The sequence below is a fragment of the Eschrichtius robustus genome, chromosome 3, assembly GCF_028021215.1.
Source record: "Eschrichtius robustus isolate mEscRob2 chromosome 3, mEscRob2.pri, whole genome shotgun sequence".
Lineage (NCBI taxonomy): Eukaryota > Metazoa > Chordata > Mammalia > Artiodactyla > Eschrichtiidae > Eschrichtius > Eschrichtius robustus.
The window spans coordinates 132,186,233-132,205,668 of NC_090826.1; the positions used below are offsets into that span (position 1 = coordinate 132,186,233).

Sequence of the window (19,436 nt, forward strand, 5' to 3'; positions counted from 1 at the left end):
CTTTGCTTAAAACTCTCCAACAGCTGGTATTTACGGCCTTTGTCGTGTGCTGCTTAGTTCTGCTACACTGAAGTGACTGCAATTTCACTGTTTGATGCCTTAGTGCCTTTGCTTCCACCGTTCCCTTTGCAAACAACCTCAACCCTTGCCTCCTGATTTAAATTCAGGTATCAGCTCCAGGAGTACCTTCCAGATGGATGTTAGGTAGGTGCATCCATACCACCCTGTGTACACGTTATCACTGGGCTGATGACACTATTGAGTTACCTCATGAGACAACACTTTGCTACCTTTACTCATTTCTGTTACAGATGAAATAAATATGAATAGAGAGAATATATACCATTCTAGCAAAACTCATCCTCTTTGGACAGATTTTCAGGGCTTAAAGAGACATATTTTGTTCTAAGGGCCCTTGAAGATGGAAAAAGAAAACAATTAGTGGTTCTGTTTTTGTTCAGACATCACACAAAGAAGTTGAGCATTAGTTAGATAATTCAGAGCATCAGCTTTACCTTCCAATGTACTGTCTGTCTAACAATCAACTAAAAGTAAAGTGAGCTGTGCAGGTCAGGGTAGCCATCCCAGGATTAAAAACTGCCATAGATGAGCACTGACATGTATGTCAATGAGTTGAATTAACAAGAAGATAATACTGCTGTATGAAATAATGCTCTTAAAGTACAGGAACACTTACATGTTGCTAAAAGATTAAACATGAAGGAAAAGACAACTATACAGACCATAGTTCCACAGAAGTATTTTTTATTACTCTGCTCTTCACACTATGCTTGGGAACAGTAATTTATTAAGTCTAAGAGAAAAGATAATTCACTGACAGAATGAAACTTCCAAACTTTTTCATTTGAAATTTAAAAGTAATTTAACTATAGACAGCATCAGGTAGAGAAGACCTTTATTCTGGACCCCCATAAAAACTAGGTTTTTGTCTATTAGAGAAGTCTCTTCTTGCCAGAACTGGTTTTCCTGTAAGCTCAGTAGGTTCTGGAGCTGATTATTACCACATTGCTCGCTGCACCCCAGACAGTTGCCCATGGTCGGCTAAGTGACGGAAGACGATACGACTAAGCCTCCAGCGCCGCTTTACACCTCGTGGACGGGATGTCATAACACACCGATTTCTGATTCTAACGGGACAGCTATCCCGGGGAAGGGCAGCAATTTCTTCATCAGCCACTTCCTAAGGGAAGTCACAACATTATTTACACAGATCACATGCATTGATTTATTCTAGATGATTAGTCAATGCTCAGAGGAAGAGAACAAAGGGCTAGATTCATTAATGTAGCCAAGTTTGGCAAAAGAACCCTGGACACCATAGTGAACTTTAACCTCTGAGTAGAAACAAACAGATCAGAAAAATGACAGAAATGTTTGACATACTCACAATGTAATTTTTCAAAACTTAATTGAAACAACATAGATACACAAGAATCCACAAATCATAAGTGTAAAGCTCAACAAGTTTTCACAAACAGAACATAGCTGTGTAACCAGCAGCTAGATTAAGAAAAATTATCCGCACCCCAAGCCTTCCCTCTGCCTCCTTTCAGTCACTGACCTCCTGGCTAAGAGCTAACCTGGTTACTAACACCACAGATGAATTTTTCTTGTTTTGATTTTATATAAATGTAACCATGGAGTATAATAAAAACCATTCTTTTTTATTCATTTCTGTTTGGCTTCTTTCACTCAATAAAATGCTTGTGAGAGTCTTCATACTGGTGCATGTGTTGTAATTTGTTCATTCTCATTGGTGCTGATTTTTGTTGTGTGAATATGCCATAATTCATTTATCCATTGTACAGCTGATGGACATCCGGGTAGTTTCTAGTTTTGAGCTATTACAAATAGAGCTGCTATAGACATTCTCATTTCTCTTTTGGAAAATATATGAATGCATTTCTGTTGTCTCCCCAAACGATTTTTTCCCAGCTTTACTGAGATATAATTGACATATAACACTGTATAAGTTGAAGGTGTACAATGTGATGTTTTGATGCATGTATATACTGTGAAAAATAATTACCACAATAAGGTTAGTTAACACCTCCATCACCCCACATAATTACTTTTTTTTTCAGTACATTCTTTTTTTTTTTGTTACTTGCCTTTCTATCTATCTATCTATTTATTTATTTATTTATTTATTTATTTATTTATGGCTGTGTTGGGTCTTCGTTTCTGTGCGAGGGCTTTCTCTAGTTGTGGCAAGCGGGGGCCACTCTTCATCGCGGTGCGCGGGCCTCTCACTATCGCGGCCTCTCTTGTTGCGGAGCACAGGCTCCAGACGCACAGGCTCAGTAATTGTGGCTCACGGGCCCAGCTGCTCCGTGGCATGTGGGATCTTCCCAGACCAGGGCTCGAACCCGTTTCCCCTGCATTGGCAGGCAGATTCTCAACCACTGCGCCACCAGGGAAGCCCCCCACATAATTACTTTTGTGTGTGCGCGAGAATACTTAAGATTTACTCTTTTATCAACTTTCAAGTATATAATACGGTATTGTTAACTGTAGTCACCATGTTGTACTTATTCAACCCCAGGACTTATTCACCTTAAAACTGGAAGTCTGTACCCTTTGGCCAACATCTCCCCATTTTCCCCAGTCCCCAGCCTCTGGTAACCACCATTCTACTGTTGTTTCTATGAATTTGGTATTTTAGATTCCACATATAAGTGAGATCATACAGTATTTGTCTTTTTTCTGACTTACTTCACTTAGCATAATACCCTCAAGGTATATCCACGTTATTGCAAAGGGCAGGATTTCCTTCTATTTTATGGCTAAATAGTATCGTACTCTGTGTCTGTGTATGAATCACATTAAGTGCCACATTCATCTGTTGATGGACATTCAAGTGGTTTCCATGTCTTGGCTATTGTGAATAATGCTAGAGTGAACATAGGGGTGCAGATATCACTTCTATTTCTATCTAGTGATTTCATTTCCTTCAGATTTATACTGAGAAATGGAATTCCTGGATCATACATGGTAGTTCTATTTTTAATTTTTTGAGGAACCTCCATACTGTTTTCCATAGTGGCTGCACCAATTTATATTGCCACCAACAGTGCACAAGGGTTCTCTTTTCCACATCCTCGCCAAAACTTATCTCTTGTCTTTTGGATAGTAGCCATTCTGACAGGTGTGAGGTGATAGTTCTTTGTGTTTTCATTTGCATTTCCCTGATAAGTGATGTTGAGCATCTTTTCATGTACCTGTTGGCCATTTTTATGTCTTTTTTAGAAAAATGTCTATTCAGGTTCTCTGACCATTTTTTCCAATTTTTAAAAAATTAATTAATTAATTAATTTTTATTTTTGGCTGTGTTGGGTCTTCATTTCTGTGCGAGAGCTTTCTCTAGTTGCGGCGAGTGGGGGCCACTCTTCATCGCGGTGCGCGGGCCTCTCACTATTGCGGCCTCTCTTGTTGCGGAGCACAGGCTCCAGACGCGCAGGCTCAGTAGTTGTGGCTCACGGGCCTAGTTGCTCCGTGGCATGTGGGATCTTCCCAGACCAGGGCTCGAACCCGTGTCCCCTGCATTGGCAGGCAGATTCTCAACCACTGCGCCACCAGGGAAGCTGACCAATTTTTAATCAAAACAAATTTTTGGGCTATTGAGTTGTATGACTTCCTTACATTTTCAGGGTATTAACCCCTTATCAAGTACATGACTTGCAAATATTTTCTCCCATTTTGTAGGGTGCCTTTTCATGTTGTTGTTTCTTTTAGTGTGATGTAGTCTACTTGCTTATTTTTGCTTTTGTTGCTCGCACCTTTGGTGTCATATCTAAAACATCACTGCAAAGACAAATGGCAAAGAACTTTTTTACCCTTTGTTTTCTTCTAGCAGTTTTACACTTTCAGGTATGTCCTTTAAGTCTTTAACCCATTTCAAGTTAATTTTTGTGAGTGGGGTAAGATAGGGGTCCAATTTCATTCTTTCGCATGTGAATATCCTGTCTCCCCAACACCATTTATGGAGAAACTATCCAACACCCACTGAGTATTTTTGGCTACGTTGTCAAATATTTGTTGACTACGTATCTGTGGCTTTATTTCTGGGTTCTTGAGTCTGTTCCATTGGTCTATGTGTCTGTTTTTATGCCAATACCATACAATTTTGAATATTATAGCTTTTAAATCAGGAAATGTGATACCTCCAGCTTTGTTTTTCTTTCTTGGGATTGCTTTGACTATTTGAGGGTCTTTTGTAGTTCCATACAAATTTTAGGATTATTTTTTCTATTTCTGCTTCAATTTCTTTCATCAGTGCATATAGTTTTCAGTGTACAAATCTTTCACCTTCTTAAATTTATTTCTAGGTTTATTATTAGTTTTGACGCTATTGTAAATGGGATTGTTTTATTTCTTTTTCAGATAGTTTATCAGTGTATAGAAAAGAACCAAATTTTGTAGGTTGATTTGGTAACCTGCAACTTTACTCAATTTATGGATTAGTTCTAACAGTTTTTTGGTGGAGTCTTTAGGGTTTTCTGTATATAATATCATGTTGTCTGCAAATAGAGAGAGTTTTACTTCTTCCTTCCTGATTAGATGCCTTCTATCTCTTTTTCTTGCCTGATAGCTCTGGCTACGCCTTCTAGTACTCTGTTGAACAGAAGTGGCAAGAGTAGGCATCCTTGTCTTGTTCCTGATCTTAGAGGAAAAGCTGTTGAATTTGGTTTGCTAGTATTTTGTTGAGAATTTTTACATCTCTATTCATCAGGGATACTGACCTGTGGTTTTCTTCTTGTAGTGTCCTAATCTGGCTTTGGTATCGGCAATGCTGGGCTCATAAAATGACTTTGGGAATGTTTCCCTCTTCTTCAATTTTTTGGAAGAGTTTGAGAAGGATTGGCACTAATTCCCCTTTAAACGTTTGGTAGAATTCACTCATGAAGGCACATGGTCCTGGGCTTTTCTTAGTAGAAACCTACTGATTCAATCTCCTTACTCATTATTGGTCACTTCAGTTTTAGTTCTAGTTTCTAGTTTCTAGTTCTTCATGATTCAGTCTTGATAGGTTATATGTTTCTAGAATTTATCCATTTCTTCTAGGCTAGCCAATTTGTTGGCATACAATTGCTCTTATCAGTCTCTTATGATTCTCTGTATTTATTTGGTATCAGCTGTAATGTTTCCTCTTTCATTGCTGATTTTATTGGAGTCTTCTCTCTTTTTTACTATGTTAGTCTAGCTAAAGGCTCAACAATTTTATCTTTTCAAAAAACCAGCCCTTAGTTTCACAGATCTTTACTGTTTTTCCGGTTTCTATTTTCATTTATTTCTGCTCTGATCTTTGTTTCTGCTAACTTTGGGCTTACCTGTTCTTTTTCTAGTTCCTTGAGGTGTAAATTAGGTTATTTCCCATAAGATTTTTGAATCATACAAGTCTGAAACCTCTGGACTGAAGATCAAGTAGGAGGAAAATGTGGTTTGAGGTGAAGTTGAAGAAGAAGGAAGGGCAGAAGCCCACAGAACCTTGACACCTATGGTAAATACTCTGATGGCTGGAGATGCAAAGATGAGTGATCAAGTGAGATTTACATTTTTAAAAGATCATTTGCAATGTAGGGAAATAAATATGGTAAGGGCAAAAATGGTTCAGGGGAGAAAAACAGAGATTACTGCAGTAGTTAGCACTAAGGTTGTGTCAGTACAGATTTATTCTTATGTATGTGGTTAAAGTATGTGTATTACTGTGCGTGTGTGTGCATGTGTGTGATTGACCCTGTACTAGACTATGATGGAAGCAAAATAATTACTCTAACATATTAGAAGTACATAAATGAGAAAATGTATATGAAAGCCACTAAATTTATATCAACTATTAAGCATTAAGAGTAGTTCCTGATCTCCAAAAGCTTATGCATGTGCTGCTATTAAGAAATACTGAGAGAATTATACAAAACAACATGATTAAGTCAATGAATGGTAGACAGTAAATGCTATAGAGACAGGAGAAATGATTGGGCTGGCAGAATGAAGTAAAGTTTCATGGAGACAGAACTTCAAGAATACCTACAAATTGTTTACATATGTGTGAATGTAAAGATTTAAGGCAGTGTACAAATGAGGAAACTGGGCAAAGAGAAAATGAAACAAAAGGGCATTCTGTGAGAGCCTGTAAGTTTGTTAGCACTGGGGCATAAATTTGACTTGTAAGCTAGTTGGCAGGCAACATAGCGCCATGATCAGTTCCCACAGAGTCTCTGCACAGCTACTGCTGGTTCTCATACCACAGACTCTTCTGGGGATCTTCATACATTTGTCCTCCACAACATCTTAAGCTGAGTTTCTCAGGAGCCACTTCTTATTACTCCCTAAATATAGGCAAGTAGCTTAATGTCATTACAGTAAAAGCCATAACAGAATGGTCCAGGGCACTCAGTGTTCTGCTTATCTGGCTTAATTCAGACAAGATTTAAAAAGAATCCACAGTAATGAAGGGCCTGTATATTATTCTCCAAATTTATATAAATGAAATATTATTTACTCTGAGCTTTTGATAAGTTTAATGGCCTTGAGTTTGAGTTATACTCTCTGATAAGACTCTTGAATGCAGGTATTTTATGTCACCAGTTAGGCAGGACTTATGATTCAGGGAGTCAAACAGAGTTCACATTCTCTTATTCAAGTTAAAGAGTGTGACAAGAAAGTAAATCTAAATGGAAGGCCACCTCACGGGCAGAGGAATTCAGAGAGGCAGGCTTAGGGATGGCCCCGGATAAGAAACGGTGTAGGCCATGTGCTGGGCACCTGGCCCCATGCATTGGCAAAGACTCCCAGTGCCTTGAGAGTTGAATGATTGGGATGACTGGAGAAATAACTATCCAATTTCTGTGTGGTTACCATGCATCAGTACTTTCTAAGCACCACCTAATGAAATGGTTAAAGAGCTAGTTAAGAATGAATAGTTCCTTTTTAATTTGAAACTCATCAAAATCAGTTACAAGAGTATTTGTTTATGTTGACTGAAAATATCTGATTATATTCTCCAAAAAGTATATTGATACTAAGTCACAACAAACAGTATTAAAAGTGATCCGGGGTTTCCCTGGTGGCGCAGTGGTTGAGAGTCTGCCTGCCAACGCGGGGGACACGGGTTCGGGCCCTGGTCTGGGAGGATCCCACATGCCGCGGAGCGGCTGGGCCCGTGAGCCACAATTACTGAGCCTGCGCATCTGGAGCCTGTGCTCCGCAACAAGAGAGGCTGTGATGGTGGGAGGCCCGCACATCGCGATGAGGAGTGGCCCCCGCTTGCCGCGGCTGGAGAAGGCCCTCGCACAGGAACAAAGACCCAACACAGCCAAAAATAAATTAAAAAAAAAAGGGCTTCCCTGGTGGTGCAGTGGTTGAGAGTCTGCCTGCCAATGCAGGGGACGCGGGTTCGGGCCCTGGTCTGGGAGGATCCCACATGCCGCGGAGCGGCTGGGCCCGTGAGCCACAATTACTGAGCCTGCGCGTCTGGAGCCTGTGCTCTGCAACAAGAGAGGTCATGATAGTGAGAGGCCCACACACCGCGATGAGGAGTGGCCCCCGCTTGCCGCAGCTAGAGAAAGCCCTCGCACAGAAACGAAGACCCAACACAGCCAAAATAAATAAATTAGTTAATATTTAAAAAAAAAAAAAAAGTGATCTGATTTGAGTTAATGATTTTATGGTAGATACTCATCTTACTTAGCTAACCTGAAGGTCTTTTGGCAGAATGGTATTCTTCCTGAGAGAATTGATCCGAAGCCTCTCATCTGCATACTCATAGGCCATTTTTCTTCTCTTCACATCACGCAACATTTTCCAATCTACATAGTAACTTCGAACTTGGCCTGAAGCTGATGAAGGAACCACCTAAGAGACAGAGACAAGGAACAAGTGAAGGACAGTCAGACCCAGACTCTGCCAGTTTCTCCATCCTGTGATCCTCTTTTAGTCACTATTTATGACCTTTTATCCCCCAAGTAATTATGGATAACTTTAATAATTTAATATAATAGACTTCTTAATTCAGAACAAATAACTTTTACGGACATACATTAAGCCAAAATGGTGGTAATTAATACAATGCCAATAATGTGGGTTGGAAAGTGAAAAATTTTCTGAGATTTTTTATATAATTCTGTTTTACCTTTACTTAGGTTAATAAATATATGGTTCAAAAGTCAAAAAAGTATAGAAAGGGGGGGAGATCAAGATGGTGGAGTAGAGAGACATGGAGCTCACCTGCTCCCACAAATATATCAAAGATACATCTACATGTGGAACAATCCATACATGATACCTACTGAAAGCTTGCGGAAGATCTCAGACAACCAAAGCTGCAAGAAAGATTTCCGCGAAACCACGTAGGATGAGGGGAAAAGGGAGAAGTGGAATTGGGATGGGACCTGCACCCTTGGGCGGGAGCTGTGAAAGACGAAAGGTTCCCTCACCCTGGAGACCTCCTTCACTGGCTGGGAGGTCTACTGGGACAGACAGGGATCTTCAGAGGCTCAAAATCAGAGTGCAGGAGCTGGTCTGCTGCCCCACAGGGTAGAGAGACCAGCACAGACGGTCTTTGCCACATTGCCACACTTTCCAGTCCGAGGCACGCCTGCTGGCGTGCATAGCGATTGGGTGTTGAAACTCAGGCTTCAGCAGACAGACCTGGGGAGATGACTCGGTTTGGCTGCGTGAAGACAGCTCAAAGGGCCTGGAGCGTGGCCCGAGCCACAACTGGGGGTGTGCACAGGATGGAGCATGGGGCTGCCGTAGGAGCCCCACTGTCAACATGGGAAGGGAGGGGCATGGGTCCACTATAGCAGCCTCACTATCAGCATGCTCACAGCAGGGCACAGCTCCAATTGCAGCGGGTTTTGCAAACTTTGTGGGCACGCACACATGGAGGTGGCACTGAATACTGAGGTGATCACTGGCCCTCCCACTTTAGGTGTGGGGCTGCAGCTCCAGAGGACTTTCTCGCCCATGGTTTTGTGAGGGTTTCTCACCCATACCTAATCTCCAAGCCGATTCCAAGCACTCCTGCAGCAGATGCAGCCCCTGAGGGCAGTGCCAGCAAGAGTGATCTCTGTGAGTGTGCACACCAGGTGGCAGGCAGTGTCACAGAGTTGCACATCACAGCAAACAGCTCCTGGGGAGGAACACAGGGGCTCCTTTCCCAGAGGGAGTGCTCTAGTCCTGCCTACCTCACATTGAAGCTTAGAATCGGATCTAGGGGTTTCCACTCCAACAAATGGGGAGCAGACTCTACCCCTGACAGGGTTGTAACAATCGCAGAGAAAAGAGGAGGCCCTGCCCAACATCCAGGGCAGGCTCCAGTCAACACAATGTCAAACACACCACCTATATCAAGGAGACAAGGGCCAGTACACCCTGAGGAAAGACACAGCAAGCCAAAAACAGCCCTCACACCAAAAATACTGGACTCATACAGTCTACACAGGGTCACTCCCACATAAAAACAGCCCTTCAAAACCACAGCAGACAACTGTTTTCCCTAAATTCAGAGTAAGAGGGACTTCCCTGGTGGCAGAGTGGTTAACAATATGCCTGCCAATGCAGGGGATACAGGTTTCGAGCCCTGGTCCGGGAAGATCCCACATGCCGCGGAGCAACTAAGCCCGTGTGCCACAACTACTGAGACTGTGCTCTAGAGCCCGTGAGCCACAACTACTGAGCCTGTGTGCCACAACTACTGAAGCCTGCGCACCTAGAGCCCATGCTCTGCAACAAGAGAAGCCACTGCAATGAGAAGCCCGTGCATTGCAATGAAGAGTAGCCCTGCTTGCTGCAACTAAGAAAGCCCACGTGCAACGAAGACCCAATGCAGCCAAAAATAGAGTATAAATAAACAAATTTAATATTAAAAAAAAATAAATTCAGAATAAGAGAAATATAAGTAAAATGAAAAAGCAGAAGAATTACTCCCAATTAAAAGAACAGGTGAAATCCCCTGAAAGAATAAGCAATGAAACAGACCTCTCCAGTCTACATGACCCCAAGTCCAAAAAGGAAGTAATAAAAATGCTGAAGGGAGAGCAGCCAAGATGGCAGAGAAAGACCCTAAGCACACCTACTCTCACAAGCACACGAAAATCAGGACAATCTGCAGAACAACCATTGTTGAAAAGGACTGAAACTTAGCAGAAAAGATTCTCTACATCTAAATACATAAAAATGGAACCACAATGAGATGGGTATGAGGGGCACACTCATGATATAATCAAATCCCACACCCCCAGGTGTGCAACCCACAAACTAGAGAATAATTATATTGCAGAAGTTCCCCCAAAGAAGTGAGAGTTCTGAGCCTGTCAAATTCCACCCCCAGCCCAGGGGTCTGGCATGGGGAAGAGGAGCCCCCAGAGCATTTGGCTTTGAAGGCCAGTGGGGCTTGATTGCAAGAGTTGCACAGGAATGGGGAAAATAGAGACTTCACTCTCAAAGTGCGCACACAAAATCTCACATGCACTGGACCAAGGGCAAAAGCAGTAATCTGATAGAAGCCTGGGCCAGACCTACCTGCTGGTCTTGGAGGGTCTCCTGGGGAGGTGGCTGTGGCCCACCCTGGGGACACAGACTCTGGTGCCTGATATATCAGGGAGCATTTATCTGCATGTGTGAGCTCTTGTGGAGGCTGACATTTTGGCCCCAAGACCTGGCCCCACCCAGCAGTCCATAGGCTCAAGTGCTGAGAGGCATTGAGGCAAACAACACAATGGGCAGGGACACAGTCAAACCTATCAGCAGACAGGCTACCTAAAGACTTCCTGAGCTCACAGCCTCCTCTAGATACGCCCCTAGACATGGTCCTGTCCATCAGAGGACCAACACCCAGTTCTACCCACCAGGGGACAGGCACCAGCCCCTCCCACCAAGAAGCCTGCACAAGCCTCTACACCAGGCTCACCTACCAGGGGGCAGTCACTAGAAGCAAGAAAACTACAGTTCTGCAGCCCGCAGACTGAGTCCACAAACACAGGCCAGACACTATCCTGGGACCAGCTGGCCCCTGGTCCTTGAGGGATGAGAGGGGAGTGCACTGCTGGGACACAAAAGACGTTTCCTACAGAGGGCCAGTTTTCCAAGGTGGAGGAACGAAACCAACCTACCACATACATAAAAACACAAATAGCAATTTACATAAAATGAGGCAACAGAGGAATATGTTTCACACGAATAAACAAGATAAAACCCCAGAAGAACAACTAAGTCACGTGGAGATAGGCAATCCACCCAAGAAAGAGTTCAGAGTAATGATCGTAAAGATGATCAAAGAACTTGGGAGGAGAATAGATGCACAGAGCAAGAAATCAGAAGTTTTTAAAAAAGAATTAGAAAATATAAAGGATATAAAGAACTAAAGAAAACAATAACTGATATGAAAAATACACTAGAAGGAATCTATAGTAGACTAAATGATTCAGAAGGACGGATCAGTGAGCTGGAAGACAGAGGTAGTGGAAATCACTGCCATTAAACAGAAAGAAGAAAAAAGAATGAAATGAAATGAGGACAGCTTAAGAAACCTCTGGGCTAACATCAAGCACACTAATATTGGCATTTTAGGTATCCCAGAAGGAGGAGAGAGAAAGGGTCTGGGAAAATAATTGAACAGATAATAGCTGAAGACTGCCCTAACCTGGGGAAGGAAACAGTCACCCAAGTACAGGAAGTGCAGAGAGTCCCATACAGGATTAACCCACAGAGGAATACACCACAATGCATTGTAAGAAAGATGACAAAAGTTAAATATAAAGAGAGACTATTAAAAGCAACAAGGGAAAAGCAACAAATAACACACAAGGGAACTCCGATAAGGCTATCAGCTGATTTTTCAGTAGAAACTACAGGCTAAAAGGGAGTGGCATGATATACTTAAAGTGATGAAAGAGAAGAACCTACAACCAAGAATACTCTACCCAGCAAGGCTCTCATTCAGATTTCATGGAGAAATCAAAAGCTTTACACACAAGCAAGAGCTAAAAGAATTCAGAACCACCAAACCAGCTTTACAGCACCTGCTAAAGGAACTTCATTAGGCAGAAATGAAAAGGCCACAACTAGAAACAAGCAAATTACAAAATGGAAAAGCTCATTGATAAAGGCAAACATACAATAAAGGTAGAAAATCATCCATGCACAAAGCTAGTAGGGAGGTTAAAAGACTAAAGTAGTAAAAATCATTTGTAACCACAGTAAGCAGTTAAGGGATACACAAAACAGTCAGACGTAAAATGTAAAATCAAAAACAGTAATAGTGAGGAAAGGAGACTACAAATGCAGTGTATCTGAAATGCATTAGAAATTAAGAGATGAGCAACTTGAAACAAGCATGTATAAATATAGACTCCTATACAAAAACCTCATGGTAACTGCAAAACAAAAATCTATGATAGATACAGACACAAAAAGAAAAAGGAATCCAAACATACCACTAAAAATAGTCATCAAATCACAACACAGGAGAACAGGAGAAAAAAGGGGGGAAAAAGACCTACAAAAACAAATCCAAAGCAATTAACAAAATAGTAATAGGAACATACATATTGATAATTACCTTAAATGTAAACAGACCAAATGCTCCAACCAAAAGACAAAGACTGACTGAATGGATACAAAAACAGGACCAGTATATTTGCTGCCTATAAGAGACACACTTCAGATCTAAAGACGCATACAGACTGAACAAGTCTTGCAAGTTGTAACCGTCTTTTTTTTTTTAAGTCTATTTTGTCTGATATAAATATAGCTGTTCTGGCTTTCTTTTGATTTGCATTTGCATAGCTCACACAGCTTAACATAAAAAAAAAAACCCAATCAAAAAATGGACAGAAGACCTAAATAGTCCTAAACAGACATTTCTCCAAAGAAGACATACAGATGGCCAACAGGCATATGAAAAGATGCTCAATATTGCTAAGTATTAGAGAAATGCAAATCAAAACTACAGTGAGGTATCACTTCACACAGGTCAGAATGGACACCATCAAAAAGTCTACAAATAACAAATGCTGGCGAGGTTGTGAGAAAAGGGAACCCTCCTACACTTTGGTGGGAATGTAAATTGGTGCAGCCACTATGGGAAACAGTATGGAGGTTCCTCAAGAAACTGAAAATAGAGTTACCATATGATCCTGCAATCCCACTCCTGGGCATATATCTGGAAAAAAACTCTAATTAGAAAAGATGTATGCACACCAATGCTCATAGCAGCACTATTTACAATAGCCAAGACATGGAAGCAACCTAAGTGTCCATCAATAGATGAATGGATAAAGAAGATGAAATATTACTCAGCCATAAAAAAGAAAGAAAGAATGCCATTTGCAGTAACATGGATGGACCCAGAGATTATCATACTAAGTGAAGTAAGTCAGACAGAGAAAGACAAATATAACTTACATGTGGAATCTAAAAAATAGTACAAATGAACTTATTTACAAATCAGAAACAGACTCACAGACACAGAAAACAAACTTATGGTTACCAAAAGGGATAACAGGGCAGGAGGAAGGAGAGGTAGATAAATAAGGAATATAGGATTAACAGATACACATTAGCATATATAAAACAGATAAGCAAGGATTTACAGTATAGCACAGGGAAATATATTCAAGATCTTGTAATAACCTATAATGGAAAAGAATTGGAAAAATATATATATATATAAAACACACCAAATATAACCAAATCACTTTGCTGAAATCAACTATAGTTCAATAAAAAAATAAAATTTTAAAGAAGTATAGACATACAGTGGATTCACCCTCCCACCTCGTCCCTCACCAGCCGAGTGACCACACCCCCACCTCCAGAGGTAGCCAGTTACTAGTTTCTTGTGCAGCCTTCCAGAGATTTTTGTCTATAAAATACATGTACACACGCCCATTCCCATGTTTCTTCCCCTACCCCCTTTTTTCACATTTAACAATACATCTTGGAGATCTTTCCATATCCATATGCCAAAAAGCTTCCACGTTGTTTTAGGTCACATAATATTCCACTATATGGATGTGACCAGGTTCAGGAGACACCTCAAAATATGGCTCCTTTGGCATACTGACTATTTCAAGCAAATGGAATTTGAGAAACAGCAGGTGCAAGAAGGACTTTCTGACCTTCCCCTGAAACAGGTCATAAGACCCTTATGTGAGAGGTGCCCTCCCTATAGCCAGGGCATGAAAGAAGCATCTTTATCTCTGAAGCCTGAGGGACACTGAGAAGAATCTGAATAACAGGCCTTGCTAAGTTTCCCTTAGTTTTCTACACTTAGCTCATACCTTTCATCTTATCACATTTCCCCATGACTTTCCAGGCTTCATCAAATCTAGCACAAAACCACTCAGGTTTAACTTCTTTGGGTCTTCATTTCCCTATGAAACTTCCCGTGTTGGGTAAAACTTACAAATTTGTATGCTATTCTCTTGTTACAAGGGTCCCAGTTGAGAACTTAGAAGAAGATAAAGCAGTTACTTTTTCCTCCCCACAGATGCATCATGATTTATTATCCTGTGACCTACTGGTGGACAGCTAGACCATACCTCACCAGTTATCATTATAAACAATGCTGCAATGAATAATGTCTTATGTAAATCATTTCATATATATTTCTATGTATCAGTAGGATAAATTCTTGGAAGCAGAACTGCTGGGTCAAAGCATTATTTCAAAATGATAATTTGAAATTATCATTGACCTCATATTTCTTAGCATGAGTTGTCCAGTAATAAAATAGTAGGCTCCTCATTGTCACATGTTTACATGGTGAGAGTTTACAATTCTTACTGACAGTACAGGCATAGAGAGTATAGGCCACTAGAAACTCTAGTCTCTCCCAAACCAGAGCAAATATTATATGTTCGTTAAATTGCAGCTATAGAAAATAATGATGGTCTCTTATAACTGCTGTTTTAGAAACAAATATGTACAGCATTATACAGAATATAAAGTTGAAAATGAGAATACTAGATTAGAAAGAAAATGTTTTTTCAATCTATTAACAAAAGATAAACTGAGCATCTTCGATGCTTCGAAGTCTCATGGGGAAATACAACAACTCTAAAATCTGCTTTTTGGAAATAAGACAGCATGAAGGAAATTTCAATATCGATTTGACACAACTGAGTCAAATGAACACGTGGTCACTGTGGCTGGAAATGAACATCATGCAAAGGAAGGGAGAGAAGGTGAAGTTTTTCCAAACCAAAAGAGGAAATGATTGTATGGAAATATGTTAATATAAATGTTTCAGACATTACATGAAATTTCTAAAAATCTTATATGTTCTGGTATAATGGTATGTCATAATTCTAGTTATTACTTTAAAATGTATATCTCAGAAATAAAAAAAAAAGAGGAAATGAACAAGATATAGTGGTAAGGTCTGAGGAGATCATTTTGGTTGAAAGAAACAATTCACATTAAGGGTCAATGCAAGGTTTGTTTTTATCTATGAAATTGAAAGTTAAAGAGAATTAGAAAACAAAATTAAACATTTTTCCCCTCAATTCTTTTCCAGACTATTCCTAATCAACATCCTCTCTACCATCTCCTAACAGGTTTCTACTTATTTAAGAAAACAAAATAAAACACCTTTCATTCTTTTTGCACAACTTTTTTTCTGACTATAAAAGCAATACACTTTTAAAGTAAACATTTATTGGTCTATTATTGTAATTTCCTCTGTAAATAGTGTATGTCCTTTGCCCACATTTCTATTGTCAGTATTTTCTTACCAGTTTATAACAGTGCTTTATATATTAAGATTGCATTCTGTTCTGTACTTCTCCTATCCTGCCCCTCTCTCTCACCCCTCTTCACCTCCTAAAACTCTTCCAACTCATGGTCTACCATTGTCGAAATTTTCTAAATCCTCAATTCCTTAACATCTCCTTCAGATATTTGCCCTAGAGAATCTTGAATCCCAGATAGTTTCCCCGTAGCTCTTTTTTTCTCCCACGAGTGGGAGAAAGCTTCCTTGCTCTTTGCTGCCGCTTCCAGACTGTCCCTCCTTCCTGAAAGGAAGCTTCGGCTCTCGCGCCATTGGGTTATACTCCCACCACACGTCACCACTGCCCCCACCATTCCCTTTCGTTTTTAGCTCACTGTAAATGCTGGCTCACTGTCGCTCTCTCCCATACTCTTCCTGTCTTGACTCCTGGTGACCTCAACACACATGAAATTACACTGTGATCTCTCCATTCCTCGAACTCTTTTCCTCCAGTGATTTCTGTCCTCCACTCTTCTTTACCTATTCACTTCCATGCCCTAGGTCTTTTACTACCAGTAGGTGCAAGCCCTCCATTGTCTCAGCTGTGTGTATCTCTTTCTCTATCACTTCTTTCTAGCTTGCTCCTTCTAACACCTAATAACAGCTCCTCTGAGACTTTTAATCCATTGTTCCTACCAGCTTTTCACTGTCTCTCAGCTTTTGATTTCCTATCTCCCGCTTACCCAGCCTGAATTCCGTGGTCCGTAAATACAATGTCGTCTTTCACACACCCTCAACTCCCTGGTCCCTCTCTCACTTCACTGTACTGGCTCTGATTCTTGCCACTATTCTTCCGATCGACTCTTGACTATTTTACACCATCTTGCCTTTCCTCAAATCTCTGACACCTGCTCCCACATCCCCACGTTTAGCTGATGACTTCAATTTCTCTTTAATTATGAAATTAAAAGCACCTGTAATCAGATATAGAGAACAGACTTCTGGTTGCCAAGGGAGAGGGACAGATGGGGGTTTGGGATTAGCAGATGCAAACTATTATATAGAATGGATAAACAAAAAGGTCCTACTGAATAACACAGGGAACTATATTCAATATCCTATAATAAACCATAATGGAAAAGAATATGAAAAAAATGTATGTATAACTGAATCACTTTGCTGTACAGCAGAAATTGACACAACATTGTAAATCAACTATACTTCAATTAAAATAAATTTTAAAAAAGCATCTGTAATCACATGTACTACACTCCATCCTGTTATTAAAGATCTTCTCTGTCCAATACAGTAGCCACTAACCACACACAGCTAGTGAGCGCTTGAAATGTAACGAGAGAAACGTAGTTCCTAATTTTATTTAATTTTAATTAATTAAAAAATTTAAACTGAAGCAAGATAAACATTAACTTTAGTGTTTTGGTAGGACTACATTTTCCATTTTTTTAAAAAAATAAATTTATTTTTTAAAATTTATTTTTGGCTGCATTGGGTCTTTGTTGCAGTGGCTTCTCTTGTTGCAGAGCACGGGCTCTAGGTGCCCAGGCTTCAGGAGTCGTGGCTCGCGGGCTCTAGAGCACAGGCTCAATAGTTGTGGTGCATAGGCTTAGTTGCTCTGCGGCATGTGGGATCTTCCTGGACCAGGGCTCGAACCCATGTCCCCTGCGTTGGCAGGCAGATTCTTAACCACTGCACCACCAGGGAAGCTCCTACATTTTCTATTTTAATGGTGGAAAATTTAGCATCCAAACTAAGATGTGCTTTAAGTGTAAAATACAAACCTGATTTTGAAGATCTAGTATGAGAAAAGAATGTAAATATCTTACACATCACGTTTATAAGATTACATGTTGAAATATTTTTGACACACCTAGTTAAATAAAATATTTTAATAAAATTAATTTCATCTGCTTTTTACTTTTTTTAATGTGGCCACTTAGAAACTTTTAAGTTACATATGTGGTTGGCATTTTATTTCTACTGGACAACGCTATTACAGATTAACTATGTTCCTAAGACCAAACAATTGAACACGAAACTCATCACCTCTTGCCTACACAGGGGTACAGCTCCAGCAATTCTTCCCTCTCCTACATCATCCATTTTCCCCACTTTACAGAATCTTTCCCTTTAACACAAAAACATGCAGTTACTTCTGTCACGTTAAAAAAAAAATAACACATAACACCCACTCTTAACCCACCTTCTCTCCAGCTATTGACCCATTTTTCTGCTCCCCTTTGCGGCAAAACGTTTTCAAAGGCTTGTCTATAATCGTAGTCTCCAATTTCTTTCCTCCTATTCTGTCGTGAACGCTATCGCACCCACCACGCCATCGAAACGGCTATGATCGAGGTCCCAACAATTTCCACTCTGCTAAACCCAACAGGCAATTCTCAGCTCTTCTTTTAATTGACTTTGAGGAGAGAGTTGCCCGCTCCCTGCTCTTGGAGCGCTTCCGGGACACCACGCTCTCCTCCCTCGCTCTGCTTCAAGTCTCCTTTGCTCGGCTCTCTTAACATTGAAGGCTCTGGGGCCTCATTCCTCGGACACCTTCTCTCCCCACCTACACTCCTTATAAATTGGCGTCAATCTGTAGCTTTCAATGCCAGTCAGCTCTAAGCTTACGAACACCAAATTTACATCTGCAGCTCGACCCCTCCCTGAAGCAGGCCGGAGGAGGGAAGTGGGCAGAGGGAAAACCCTGAGACGGGTCTGCACTGGGCGCTACAGCTGGCAGAATAGTGGGGGACCCGTGGGTTTGGAGGTTCAGAGGAGAGGGGGAGGAGGGTATAAGGGCGTGGCCCAGACCTGCCGGATTGTCCGCAGCAGAGCCCAGAGCGTGGAGGCCGCCATGTTGTCCACCGCAAATATCAAACCGCTGCAACTTTATTGACGCTGCCAGATACAGCGAGGACACGAGGGGCGGGACCTGGGCCGCAGGGGGCGGGGCGGCAGGCGGGTCTTTAGCGTACAGGAAGGAGGGGGTAGTTAATTGGATGTACGTTCTCGCGGTATTCAACGGAATATGGGCAAATTAACTATCTGGGAGCGGAGCTGTGATACTGATAGTGGAGTCTGACGGTCCTCACCTGTTCCTCGTTTCCTGAGCGCTTTACACAGCCTCTTAAATTACCTTTGTCCCCACCCACCTCCTTTTCCGCCCTCCCCTACCTACCAGTTCATTGTTACCAATTTCTCTTTCCCCAAATTCTTCTCGCTCAACCTACTTGTCCTGTATCCTCCATTAGTTTAGGATGCTACTTGACAGAAACCTACAAGTATGGACAGCTCCTCCTTCTCTGTCCTCCTTCCTGTGGATTTTGCAAATCTCTCCTCTCTGCTATAAAGGTCATAGTGATCATGTTGAGAATGGCAATGCTATAGTTCCCATTTGTATGTCTAGGGTTTAAAAAATATATATTTAAAAATATGTATATTGTGTATTGGAGCTTTAGATGAAAAGCGCTTAAAATATTTTGGGGTTTTTTTCGGGGGCGGGGCTTGGGCGGGGAGCATTGCCACTTAAAAATTGCTGTTTTCAGTCTGTAGTACAGGGTACTTTCAGTTCATCTTCATAGCAAATGTCCTTGGTCTGGAATGAACCCTTTGTGGGGCCCCTTTACTTTGTGTGGATGTAAGGCAAGTACCACCCACCTACCATCCCGGTAGAAGAGTATCA

General features: G+C 41.1%; 1 protein-coding gene across 4 annotated transcripts in view; it reads right to left on the bottom strand.

The window, feature by feature from the left end:
• The window catches only part of MRPS14 (mitochondrial ribosomal protein S14), a 40,970-nt gene extending 22,293 nt beyond the window's left edge, over nt 1–18,677 (bottom strand). For 3 of the 4 annotated variants that reach the window (XR_011073638.1, XM_068541292.1, XM_068541293.1), the window contains exons 1-2: nt 18,566–18,677; nt 7,717–7,875 (exon numbers count right to left, since the gene is read on the bottom strand). Coding sequence is in view for 3 of the 4 variants with exons in the window: in XM_068541292.1 (XP_068397393.1) it covers nt 7,717–7,875; nt 18,566–18,610 (204 nt within the window). In the remaining variant the exon portion in view is untranslated. Of the gene's footprint in view, nt 1–736; nt 1,202–7,716; nt 7,876–18,565 lie in introns of those variants that run through there. The other variant, XM_068541291.1, reaches the window with a different exon arrangement.
• Nucleotides 18,678–19,436: the final 759 nt, after the last annotated feature.